Source organism: Pteropus medius, unplaced genomic scaffold (assembly GCF_902729225.1).
Source record: "Pteropus medius unplaced genomic scaffold, Ma_sr-lr_union100, whole genome shotgun sequence".
Lineage (NCBI taxonomy): Eukaryota > Metazoa > Chordata > Mammalia > Chiroptera > Pteropodidae > Pteropus > Pteropus medius.
Genome location: NW_024354911.1, coordinates 3,375,386 through 3,388,870, shown reverse-complemented (window position 1 = coordinate 3,388,870; position 13,485 = coordinate 3,375,386). Strand labels below are relative to the sequence as shown.

Below are 13,485 nucleotides of genomic sequence, written 5' to 3'. Positions count from 1 at the left end.
AGACTAGTATTTGTTTCTTTGGCTACATGCTTATTTATATTTCACCCCATTCCATAAAGAATTTGAGATTTACCGCCATGCTTTTGGGTATATGTACTCAACAGAATCTGAAGGAAAGAATCTGGACCAGAGAAAAGGGAGCCCCATTGGGAAACTAAGGCCATGGTGCAGGTGCAGGTGAGGACTGCAAGAATGCAAAGATGGAGGGATAGGGAGAAGGCCGAAGTCTCACACTGCCAGGTCCTGCCTGACCTAGAGGTCAAGGTGGCTGCCCACCTTTCTATTATTTGTGAAAGGGATGCCAGGGAGTCCCAACCCACCTGAGAGTAATATGGGTCTGGGATGCAGGTGTAGCTGAGACCCATGTCTGGGCGGATGGGGAATTGATTCAGGGCCATCAAAGCTTATAGCCAGAGAGATCTTGAATTATATTTGAGTAGAGAAAACAAAAGACTTATTAATCAAGTTTGAGAGGTTTGATGAGATCATAAACTGGGAAAAGAGTTCCCAAGACCAGAAGTTGGAATAATAGGCAACACACAGGGGAGAGGCACACTGAGCAGCCCAGGGGAGGGTTTCAGGGCAGAGAAGGACAACATGCAATGGCAAAGCTGGTGGCAAGGAAGGGAAAGTCTGTTGGCTAAAGAGCAAATAGAAAAGACAGATCCCGATGGGCCCACTTAGGGTCAGGGCTGGGGGAGGAAAGCCAGATGCCAAGGGTGCAAACTCTAAGGAGCTCCCTTGCCCTTCTGAAAGTCTGTATCCTAGGTATCTGGCTGGCGTCCTCGTCCCGGCCTTGCCCAGTGCCCTCTTGGTACCCTCTATGAAGTTATCAGTAAATTGTGTCTCATTGGGGATTGGTGATCTCCCTGGGATTGAATGTTGGCCTCCAAGGAGCATCACATGGGCAGAAGAGACTGCTGCTGCCAGTTAGGGCACAGTCAGATTACCCATTTTCAAGTTTTTCTGTGAACCTAACCATGAGACTTTATTTCAGAGCCAGGAGAAACTGCTTTTCCTTTAATTGGGCGGGGGTTTTTTTGGGGGGGGGGCAGTGTTCCAAGGTAGATTTGGTTGGATATACGTGGGTAAAAGGGATTCCCAGCCCCCGTCCCCACTCCCAGTGCCCTTCTGTGTTTTGGAGAAAGAAGCAAGAAATTTAAAGTAACCGAAACCAAGATCAGGGTTAAGGTTAGTGTCCCTGCCTTAATTCGGAAGTCTGATCTCTGCTTTCTCCAGCTATAAAGAGTAGGTTTTTCTGCTCAGGGGTAGAGGCCTTGGACATTTGAGAAGAATTTTTAATAACAAGACTTGAAATTAACAGGCTTTTGTCATTGATTCCTAACTCATAAGATTAAACTATTTGGAACCACATTCATCCATCTCTCCAGCCAGCCATTGAACAACTGTTTATTGAGCATTTATTTCATGCCCAGTATAATGATCGCTATTACTGGGAGAATAAGAATCCCTGTCTTTGAAGTTCTAATTTGTGGAGGGTTTCTGTCTACAGGTAAGTTGTGGGTATGCACATCCCTATGTCCCATGGCAGGGAGCCATAGGTATCAGAAGACTCGGTCAGATAAAGTGCTGGAGCAGTTTAAAGGAGGGTAAGGTTGTGTTTACTTGGGAGGATCAGGGAAATCTTGATGAAAGAGTTGACATTTGAGCTATACCATGACCTTAGGTGTTTGTGTGTATGAGTTTTAACTAAAACAAATATATAAATTAGTGACAAATTTTTAGTTAGTGGCTAAAGCAAAACAAACAAACAAAAAAACAACAAATGAATGGCTTACATAAGTGAATAGGTGTGGAGCTAGCCTCTGGCCTAAACTTATTAGATACTGAAATTGTGTCACCAGGACCCACTTTCTCTATTGTGACCTGACTATCTTCTCTGTCAGCTCCTTTCACAGAAGGGTTTCTTCCTCTTGGCTGCAAAATGATTGTAGCAGCTCCAGAGGTTACTACACACTCTCACCCTCAAAACCAATGGGAGAGAGTGAGAATGGTTCCTGTCCATAAAAGGTTCTCTGAGGCTGCTGGGGGATACCCAGGTTGACTTGAGCCTGAGTCACGTGACACCCTGAAGCTCATGAGCTGAGAACAGGGAGCGGATGGCTCCCTAAAGGGGAAGTCCAATTCTGCATGGTTACAAAAAGGAAGAGAAATGTGTCTTTCATATGTCTTGGAAAAGTCTCCAGCAACCACTGCAAGTGAAAACAAAGAAGAAGAAAGATTCCAGGTGTATGGAATGCAGTGGAGCAGAAATCAAAGTTCAGGGAACAGGTTTGAAGCCAGCCTCAAGTGAAGCTCCCTGACCCCTTGGTGCCTAGGCGCCCATTTCCAATAGGAAGCTTCCTTCTTCCAATATGGTCAGAGAATGGGCTGTCTAGTTGGATTCAACCTCGCACTAACACAATAGATCATGTTCCTATTTTTTGAGATGGTTTTCCTGTGCTATTATCTTAAGTTCCACACCCTCCTGTAAGATTATTGAGGAAGACATAACTGTTCCCCTTCTATAAATGAGGTGAGAGGCCAGAGCGCTGATGGGAACTAACCCAAACAGGAGAGCTCATGTGAGCCAGAGCCAGACAGGATACGTTTCCTAACTACAGACTGTGCTCCTTTCCTGCTACTGCTTGGCCTCTGCATTCAGGCAATCCTTAACTAACGACTGTGCTGAGCTGTAAAAAAGGGATTCTATTAAGTCACTTGTTTAGAACTTGAAGTGTATTTCCCCTTAGAATTATATTATTAAAAGAAAGCATTCTATTTAAGCAATGTTTAAATTTACTTTTCCTTGACTTTAATGGGAGAGAAAGAAACGTAAAATTGGATCTGCTAAGCTTCAAAGAAATATTTCTTCATCCTAAAATATTTTCCTAAATGATCTCTCTGAGATTAAGAATCATCATTGTTTGCTTTTAATGAAATGCCTCCATTTTAGGCAGTAGTAACTGAGCCTCTGCTATGAAAGATCAGGATGGTCCACTCCCATATTCCTAGTCTTGTTTCCATGTCACAATGGCTTCAATGGACTGCACTGGTCCATTTACTTTGATGTCACTTTTCACAGATTCTTTATTTTGATTCAGCTCTTAGATAGATATCCTCAATCAGGATTTTTGTTTGTTTATTTCCCAGAAAGACTTCTATGTTATGAATTCCGAGAGTCTCTCGATGTTAAGAATGTCTGTCAGTTGCTCTTGTATTTGCATGCATGACATATTGGCTGAGTACAATATACCTGGGTCACACTCTTTCTTTTAGAAGTTTGTAGACTTTGTCCTCTAACATCGAATGTTCCTGAGGAGAGGTCCGAAGCCCAATTTATTTGCTTTTTCTGTCTTGATGTCTAAATATAGTTTTCATTCTTGAAGCTTATTAATTTAACCAAGCTGTCTTGGTGTTGAACTTTTTGTATCACATTATTTTGGAACCCGGTATGATCCTTCAATCTAAAAATTCTGTTTATTTCCATGAAATTTTCTTACATGATTCCTCTTCTTTCTTCCCCCTCATTTTTCTCTTTTTGCTCTATTACCATTAGTATTGCAATTTTTAATTCATTATTTTTAGGTTTTTCAGGTTAATAATCTCAACAATATTACTACAATTTGGGGGAACTTATTTAATGACTATTGAATGAATTACAAAGATCAGAACATTCAAAGCTACATAAAATCATTTTATACACATTTTTATAAAAATACTTGAGAATATCAAAATCGTTTGCATCACATAGGATTTACTGCCTGTTTTCTATGTCACAAGATTCTATTAACATTTAATTATTAACTTTAGTCATTGAATTTTCTAACAAATTCTTGCTTGGGCATATTTTGCAATTTGGATTTGTCTACCAGAGATCTTAGAGTTGGTCCAGCTAAGTAGAACTGCCTGTTTATACCACGTGACTTAACTAATATAGTATTAAATTGTTGTGACCTTAAATATCAAATATTTTTCTTATTCATGGTTTTACTCAATTGATTGTTTAGCTATTTTCATCTCTTGCCATTTCATTTACTGAAAGTAGATCGAATTTAAATAGCTTGATAATCACTGTATTTATCTATATGATAAACTTTGTATTATTGTCTTGCAACATTTACTGGCTTGTAAATTTATGTTGCACTAAAGTTCACTAATATTCAATACTGTATATATAACTGTATATACAGTATATATAACTGTAGTGCGTTATTATAAAACTCAATGAATTTCCTCAAGTGATCTAACTGTTCCAAAAATTTAATCTCTTTTACTAACATATAACTTACATTGATGCTTTAAAAATGTCTTGCACTTGATACTATTCCAATTGTTATTCTGAGGGGCATCATTGCAATCATCTCAGCATATGACAATAATTACATTTTAAAAATAGCATCTTGGTGGCAGTGGAAAGCATTGATTGTAATTGTAGAGCCTGAGGTACTTAAAGATAGTGAAAGCATTAATCCTAATAATATCCCTTCCTCCAATTATTTGTTGGTTGGGAAGGTGGTGACTGAGACCAGAGAACCTGAGGGCTCAGATAGGAAGATACTAGAAGAGAAGCAGCAAAGAAAGGTTGAGAGGAAGAAGCTTTGTCTGTTTCATACTATTGTCTTACACTGGCCCCATACCCAAGAACGAGGATGAAAAACTTTGTGCTTTTCCTTCCCCATTCTTCAATGCGGGTCCCTGCTCCCAAGACGCAGGGCTGGCATATCCATAGTGTACGATGTTCATCTCATCTCCTGGCTTCAGAAATCTTGTTTCCTCAACTGTGTCACCCAGGAGGTAAACAAGAGATCAGTCTGATTAAATGCATTCGTACTACTGTGTAAATGACAGATCGGTTCCTTTAAATTTCCTCTAGCTAACTATTTGAGTTTTGCGACTCCACCAAAGTGAAAGTTCCTAGTCACACTCGTTGGGGTGGGAGTGGTGGTAAAGTGGAGAGTTTTTCGGTTGCCATTCCAGCAAGCCAGGCCCCGCCCTGGAGTCCTGCTGTAGGGCCAGCTCTCCTCCACTGGTCCTATATTTATAGACTTTTTGCCTCCTGCATTTCTTAGCTACCTGTTTACTAGAACAGCAGAAGCGGCATGCTGCTTTGGTCCTAGCAGGAGGAGTGGCTGGACTGGGGTGGCCTGTCCATAGTGAGAAGGGAACAGCCCAGGGACCACATTTAGTGGTGATGTGTCCTTACATGTGTACATGTGTAGTTAATGCTCCTTCTTAGATGGCTCCAGTACGTCCAATGCGTACTGTGCTGGTCACTTCACTTATACCAGCCCACCTTTGTCCTTGCAATTGTCTGTGAGAGGCATCCTTATCTCCATTTTATAGATGGGAAAATTAAGGCTCAGAGAGAGAAAGTACTTACTCAAAGCTTCATAGGTAGGAATTGGAAGAACTCAGATTCAGGCCTACATCTGTCCACCTCTAGAACCCATACCCTTTCTGCCATCAGGGAGCCTCCGGCCTGGAGGTTTAGACAGACACGGCTTTCGGATGGGGAGATTAAGAACCCAGGAAACATGCTGGGGCTTCTGTTAAAATATTAGCATCATAGTCAATTCACTGAACACTCATAAAGGTGTAAGTGAAACAGTACATCTCAGGAAAGAAGAGAAAAAGCTTTGTGGTAATTTCAAGGTGGGATGTTCTTTGAGGGTTTCCCATTACCTCCTACTTAAAGGCCAAACTCCTTTGCTTAGAATTGTTTATGGAAATTTTTGGAAAATCTTAATAGGTGTAAATAGGGAGAGAGAGAAAGAGAAAGAGAAAGAGGTAACTCCTATCAGTTCAAATGGTTTCCTTTCCTCCCTGCTATCTCTATAACCATCTAAAACAAAATGAACAACACTTAGTATCTCGCAACTTTCTTTTCTTATACTAGGAAGTCATGAATGTCTTTCTAAAATGTATATAGTTTTGAATTTTTAGGTAGTCGCATCTGTTGATTATATGATTTCTTCCGTTTCTTCAGTGGTTTTAGGGTCTTTACTATTATGAGAGTAAATAGATATGGTGTTATCTTCACATTTAACTCTGTGAGCCATCAGAAATGTATCTTGGAGTGTTATACAAAGCAAAGCTCTTACTCGATCCTCCCCCAACCCCGTAGCCATTTTTCCTGATTCCAATTGTTGAAAACCCCTTCAACGTCCATTACTTTGGGATGCTTTCTTTATTATATAGAACATACATTTTTGTAGATGCCAGGGCCTATTTCAGGACTATCTAGTCTATTCTGCTGATCTTCCTCTTGACTCTTAGACTAGTACCACTCTTTAATAATGGGAGTTCTGTAATGTGTTATCTGGCAGAGAAAATGCCCTTTCCTCACACTGATTTTTCAGAAATTGCCTAGCTGTTTGCTCCATTTATTTTGTCATGTGAAATTCCGAATCAGTGGGTTAAGTTTCAAAATCTCATTTGTAATTAAACTAAAATTGCTTTAACCCTTTATATGAACTTGAGGAGAATTAATATTATAATATTTAGTCTCTCTAATTGGGACCTTGTTACACTTTTCTGCCTTTTAGACTTTTTCTGGAGGGTTTTGTCCTTTTTGCCATATAAGTCCTTCCATATTTCTCGTTAGGATTATGTCTAGGGTTTTGGGGGGAGGGGTTGTTTGTTTGTTTTAGCACTTAAAAATTGCTGTCGTGAATGGGAGCATGGAAATTTTTTCCCATATTTCTTTTCATTTGCTTTGCTGGGATAGAATTAGGCTATTTTCTTCTCTTAATTCTGGTATAATCTAGCCAGTCTGGCTGCGTAACTTCTTAATAATTCTGCAGTGTTTTAGTTCATCCCTTTGAGTATTCCAAGGAACTTTCACTTTGGTGGAGTAGCAAAACTTGTCATTTTGCTTTTTAGAGCTACTCCTCTCTCTGTCTGAGTTAAGTCTGGGTTCTTGTCATGGAGCTCCTTGTGGGCAGATGTCTACCTCACCTCTGCCTCCTCCAAAATGCCAAGCACGCTGTAAGCACTCAATGAATGTCCCTTGAATGAGAGCGAAGGTATCCTAGGCCAAAGAGGTCATTCATTCCTGGTCTTGGGGCAGCTCCTTAATAGGTCACTCCAAATCAGAATCTATACCTCAGTTTTATCAGAAGGCTGGGGGCTTTTGGAGCCAGGGGGTCTGATTCAGGCAACCAAGTCACAAAGACCTGAGGCCAATTATCCACTTCCATCCAGATGGAGAGCGGTGACTGGTAACCGCTTTCCCTAGCAAGACCTCCAGGGAGCCTAGAAATAGCAGAGACTATGGTAGACACAGAATGTCTTGCTCTCTCTCCAGCCAGGCCACCCGAGGTGGACCCCTCCCAGGCTGGGAGCACTCTTTCTATGGAAGAGAAGCCAATTTCAGGCTCAGCCCCTTTCCCATGGGTCCAAAACAAGGAAAATTACACTGGCTCTAGTTCTCTCTTTATTTCTATACTCTGTATAGTTGCCTATATTTATTAGTATTCCATTCTTTAATTTAAAAAATAGTTACATTCACAAGGTTCAAATATAAAAGCAATCTAAAAGGCATACAGTGAAATGTCTCCTTTCACTTCCAACTGACCCCGTCCATAACTACTTTTACTAATATATGTGTGTTTTGAACATCTCTTTATTCAAATATAATCAAACGTGAGTATATTCTTATTTTTCTTTCTTCTTACACAAAAGGTAGCATCCTATACATACACTTCTGCGCCTTGATTTTTTTACTTAAAATATACATCGTAATAGATTTTGAGCATTCATTATATGCTAGTCACTGTTCTAACTACACACACACACACGCACACACAATTTAATCCTCTTAACACTCCTTTTATTATCCTCATTTTGTACAGCTGCATAGTATTCCATTGTATAGGGGCATCATAATTTATATAATTCATTGCCTAGTGATGAACACTTAGGTTGTTTCTGTTCTCTACTATAATGGGCTGTATTGGATTGTACAGATGTCATTTCCTACATGTGGAGATAGAGTTGCAGAATACCACAAACTTAGGGGTTTAAAACAGTACATAGTTATTATTGTGTAGCTCTAGAAATCAGAAGTCTGAACTGGGTCTCATTGAGATAAAAATCAAGATGTCAGCAAGGCTATCTTCTAAAGACTCTTGGAGAAGATCGATTTTCTTGCCTTTTCCAGCTTCTAGAGTCTGCCTGCATTCCTTCATTCATAACCCTCTTCCATCTTTGAAGTCAGCGGTATAGTATTACTCCGATCTCTGCTTCCATCATCATATCTCCTTTCTCTCGCCTCCTCTTTCCTTTATAAGGACTCTTGTGATCACACTGGGTCCACGCAGATAATTCAGGATGATCTCCCATCTCAAGATCCTTAATGTGTTCACTCTTGCAAAGCCTATTTCCCATGTAAGCTAATATTCATTCACAGGTTCCGGGAATCAGTACATGAATGGGAGCCATTATTCCGCCTACTACAGTTTGTATCTGGACTCTTACCACTTACTAATTGTGTGACCTTGGGCAAGTTATTCTACCTCTTGTTCATTTTCCCTATCCTTAAAATGGGCATAATAATAGTTCCTACCCCCATAGGATTTTAGGATTCCTTGAGTTAACATTTATCAAATATTTATTATGATAGTGTCTGACACATAGTAAATGCTACGGAATTGTCTGCTAGCTGAAATCTATTAAGTAAAAACATACATGTTCTTTGATCTAGCAATACTGTTTTTTTGTAATCTGTTTCATAGGAACAAAAGCATCCATGCATTAGGCTACACAAAACATTGTCCATATTGGCCAAAAAAGAAAGAAAGGGAAAAAAGATACGTAAACAAGAATTCACTGTAATGTTCATTAAAAGGAGAATGAGTGAATCATTGTGGTCCATCTGGGATATAATGAGCTATTTATTAAAAACAATACAGTTGATCTACTTAATAGACCTAGAACAATATCCTAAATGAACGTAAATTAGAGGAGGAAGTTACAAATGGTATAGTATGATCTCATTTTTTTTAAGTACAATCATCAACCCCCCAAATTGCTGTATATTTGAGCCAATTATTTAACCTCTGAATGTTTCTGTTTCTTCATTTATGAAATGAAGATAACAATCGTTTCCCCCTAAACAGTCTCTAAGCAAGGGTGAAATAGGTTGAAATGTATAAAGTCTTTAGAATCCTGCAAGCAGCTGCATAGTCTGGATATTTTTGTAAGGTGATTTGAGTGGAGAGAGTTGTGGAAGGATGCACCCAGGAGATGAATAACTTTTAAAAAATATGTCTTCGTATTGTTTTTATTGTTACTTCAGTAACTTTTTAATATTCTAATATTTTACTAGTAGTTGAGATACCATCACCATAACCACAAACACTGAATTAGGAAAAGCACGAACCTAGAAACATACCATGATTCAAAGTTTTGTAATTCTTAAAGAGGAACGTAATAAAAAAAGTTAAAGGGAAAAAAAAACGAGAGAGCCCTAAATCGGGCTGGCCTTGTGTGTCCACAGCATCTACTGCCGCGGCTGCTCCAAGCCACTGTGCTGCTCGTGTGCGCTCCTGGATAGCGGCCACAGCGACCTCAAGTGCGACATCAGCGTGGAGATCCAGCAGCGGCAAGAGGAACTAGATGCCACGACGCAGGCGCTGCAGGAGCAGGACTGCGCCTTCAGTGCGGCGCAGGCACAGATGCACTCTGCCGTCAGCCAGATGGGGCGCGTGCGCAGCGACATGGAAGAGCTGATCCGCTCGCGTGTGAGTCAGGTAATGGCATATGTGCGGGCGCAGGAGCGCGAGCTGCTGGAGGAGGTGAACACGCGGTACCAGCGTGAATACAAGGAGATTGCGGGACAGTTGGGCCGCCTGGACGCTGTGCTGCAGCGCATCCGCACAGGCAGCGTGCTCGTACAGAGAATGAAGCTCTACGCCTCAGACCAGGAGGTGCTGGACATGCATGGCTTCCTGCGAGAGGCGCTCGGCCGCCTGCGCCAGGAACAACCCCAGAGCTTGCAAGCTGTCGTGCGCACTGACAGCTTTGACGAACTCAAGGTGCGCCTGCAGGACCTGGTCTCTTGCATCACCCAGGAGACAGGTAAGCACTCGAGCCACCCTTATAGCTGGCCTGTTTACTATTTAAAGGCTTGTGCCTTGATGCTGCCCTCCGTGTAACAGAAATGGAAACTGGGGGGCGGGTATTGTCTCTTGAGTTTGATCCCATCGTAGTTTCCAGGGCACAGGATAAGAGAGAGAGGAGGCCGTGATATGGGCCACAGCCACCCAAAGGGATCATGTTTGACTAATTCACAAGACCCTGTGGGTTAGCTGTGATCTTGTGACCCTTGGGGAAGTTAAGAAACTACAAAGCTGAGCACTAAACCCGATATCATTTTAACCCGGGAAGGACCAACCACACCACGAGGTTCTCTTAAGTCAACTGGAACATGAGGTTAGGACAGAAAGGGGTTCAGAAAACCCCCTGTGGTGGTTGAGTGCTTACCCAAAAACATGCTATGGCTCAGTGGAGGAGGTTCTTTGTCCCCAGAATGGCCTACCATCTGGACCAACTGCCAAACTTTATGGGCCCTGCCTGGTATTGGGCACTTGGGAAGTGGGAAACAGCAGACCGGTCCTCACTTCAAGTTGTCCAGTCCAGGATGAGGGCATATCACGTAGCTGGAGGATGAGACAGTGCTTGGCTCTGCAGTTCAAATTCAGGAGTTGTAGCAGCTCTGCAGAGCTGGATATGCCAGGGGAGTTTTCAAGAGACATGGGGATGGGGTGCACAAGAGGGCCTTCAGGGTGAGGAGGCTTTAACAGCTTTTTGACGAAGTCTCTAGGCTGGAATCTGAGCTCTGGATAGCTGGTGTGAGGAAGGGGAAGGAGGCTAAGAACCTGAAGTCCCCTGGGCAGGTGCCAGTGATAAAGGAGCCTCTCCTTCCTGCCCTTGGAGCTGATGGATGTGGGTTCATAAAAGTATATTCCTAGAGCAGGTGTGGACTCGTGCCTTCTCCACCTAGGCAATGAATGTCACCCTATATACAGGAAATCACCCCATAGCATTTGAACAGCTTGCCTTGAGTATTGTAACCAGGCCCTGGCAAAGAAAGGAAATACATATTTTATTCTAAAACATGAGAGATTTAGTTTAGATTTAATCAAAACCAGGCTGTGGGTCAGAATAGTGTCATGGAGTTCTTGCTATATGCAGAGAAGTCAGTGAACAGTAATGCCTTTAGCATTGTCCACACTTTGCTTTTGTGTTGGCCCAGAAATAGAGGTGCACTTGGAGTTTGGAGCCAAAGGAAAACGCTCAGTAATGCCACCCGCTTCCTCCCTTCTGACCTGGTTCATGCCCACTGCAGTCAGGGGGCTTTCCTTCCAACTGCCAGCCCCTCCATGGAGCTTTTCCAGTGCTGTGAGAGGTTGTGAGAATGGGTTTCCAGGGAAAGCAAAGGAAACATTTCCTTTTTCCCTTTGTCACTGCCCCAGGCCAGGATGCCTCTCACCAAAGATGTCCATGACCTGCCTATGACCTTCTCTATGTTCTCCAGATGCAGCTCTACCCAGAAGAACCAGCCCAGAGGCTACCAGCACTCCCAGGGCCCCTTTTGATGTTGACCTGGTGAGATGGGTTTGAGGGCTGATGGGGAGGTGCATGGTCCAGCAGTCAAGCAGGTTGGGAGTTCCCCTGTTTCAGAAAGGAAACTGACACTTGTCGTCCCTGTGTCTGCAGGCAGCAGAGGTGAGAAAGTGCCTGAGAAAGGGACAGGAAGTGGCTGGACTGGAGCTTTTGATAGGAGGGAATAAAGAAGGGATTGGCTTGCTTTAGGCTCCTAAATGCCACAGTAGCTCTTGATAGGACATGAGCTCTTGATGGTTTTAGGAGCAGTTAGACCCAGATATGTACAGGAGGTGAAGAAGGTGATCACTGGTAGGCTCCCCTGATGACTCAGTGCTCTGCACCCCACCCCTTTTCCTGGGGTTAACACGTGGACCTACCTTCCTCTCCTCTTCCCACACACATGGTTCTTGAAGAGGAATGGAGAATGAGGACAAGTGTCAGACCTCCATCCCAGCAGCCTGGGTTCCATTGGTGTGATTTCAGGGCCAACATATATCCAAGAACCATAGTTGCTCAGGATTGGAAGGCACCCATATCTCCTCTAATGTTGGCATTCCTTCTGCAGTGCCCTGACTTTAGCCGTTCAGCTTTCATGCACACACCTCCAGGGACAGGAAGCTCACTCATTCTTGAGGCAGCCATTCCCATCTCTGGACTACTACCCTGACTTAAAGTGCTTCCCTGGGTAGAAATGCAATGGCACCCCTTTGACTCGCTCCCTGGGGTGCTTGCATGCATGGTTCCTCTGTACCAGGATCAGCTTCCCCAGTGCCTTCCCAGACTGGGCATCTGGTCTCCTCCACATCCTGCTCATCCAGGTTTGCATGTGCTTGCTTGTCTAGGACCCGGGCCCAAGACTAATCAGATCTCCATGGAAAACAGGTCTTCTGATGGGGGTGGTCAGGATGGTAAGCCTTCCTAGCTTTGCTATGGCATGGCCCATAGGAGAGATTGCTGAAGGAGAGGCTTCCAGGAGGAGGCAGGATTTAGGATCTGAGAGTTTTAGAACTAGGAGACAGCTTGGAGTCTAATTTCCTCTTTTAAGGAGGTTGAAGCTAAGGCCCAGAGAGAGGGTGTGACTTAACCCAAGGCCACATGGCAAGCTAGGGGCAGGACTAGAAGCCAACTCCTAACTGTCTGCATCCCCATAACTACTACATCCCCATATACACAACTTTAAAAGTAAAAAAAAAAAAAAGGACATTTTACTTTTTGGTTAGGTAATATCACATGATCAGAAATAAAAGCATAGAAAGTGATAAATGTCTCAATCCCACCTTGTCCCCCATCTGTGAGTTCTTAGGCCCACATATCTACCTCTGTGAACTTCTTACATATCTTTTCAGAATTTCTTTATGTAACTACAAGTAAATATGATTACAGATATTTGCTTTTTCCTTTTTTTTTTTTTTTTTTTGTACAAAGTTAGCATAGTACCACATAGACATAATATTGTGCTCCAGGCTTTTTCACCCAATGAAGTATTCCTTCCTGATGCCTTTTTCCATCTGCATAGTGGTCTACTGAATGGATGAAGCATGCTTTATTTAGTCAGTTCTCTGTCTATGCATAGTTAGACATTTGTTTTGTATTATAAACATTACTAGAATGAATAATGTCCCCAGAGAAATCATATGAATAATAGTGGAAAATGCTGTCTGGGTCCACAGATCTCAGCTGTCTTTCAGGTGCCCGTGGCTGGTTAATGAACAGCAAGAAAGCCCAAACTGTCTATGTAAGGTCTAGGCATTTTGCTGGGTCCTTTTCTTGAGGTGACCTCTCACTATCCACTACTAAACAGTTTGAACGTGGAGCACCAGAAGAATGCTCTTTTCGCAGAGCATCTTGTGTTCTTTAAGTAATAGGTTGGAG

At 42.5% G+C, this 13,485-nt stretch overlaps 1 protein-coding gene across 7 annotated transcripts in view; it reads left to right on the top strand.

Moving 5' to 3' along the window:
* PML (PML nuclear body scaffold) overlaps positions 1 to 13,485 on the top strand; it is a 39,353-nt gene that overhangs the window by 8,407 nt on the left and 17,461 nt on the right. For 5 of the 7 annotated variants that reach the window (XM_039856558.1, XM_039856557.1, XM_039856561.1 and 2 more), the window contains exons 3-5: positions 9,503 to 10,083; positions 11,543 to 11,613; positions 12,456 to 12,521. In XM_039856558.1, coding sequence (XP_039712492.1) covers positions 9,503 to 10,083; positions 11,543 to 11,613; positions 12,456 to 12,521 — 718 coding nt within the window. The remainder of the gene's footprint in view (positions 1 to 9,502; positions 10,084 to 11,542; positions 11,614 to 12,455; positions 12,522 to 13,485) is intronic. The other 2 variants (XM_039856559.1, XM_039856563.1) reach the window with 1 other exon arrangement.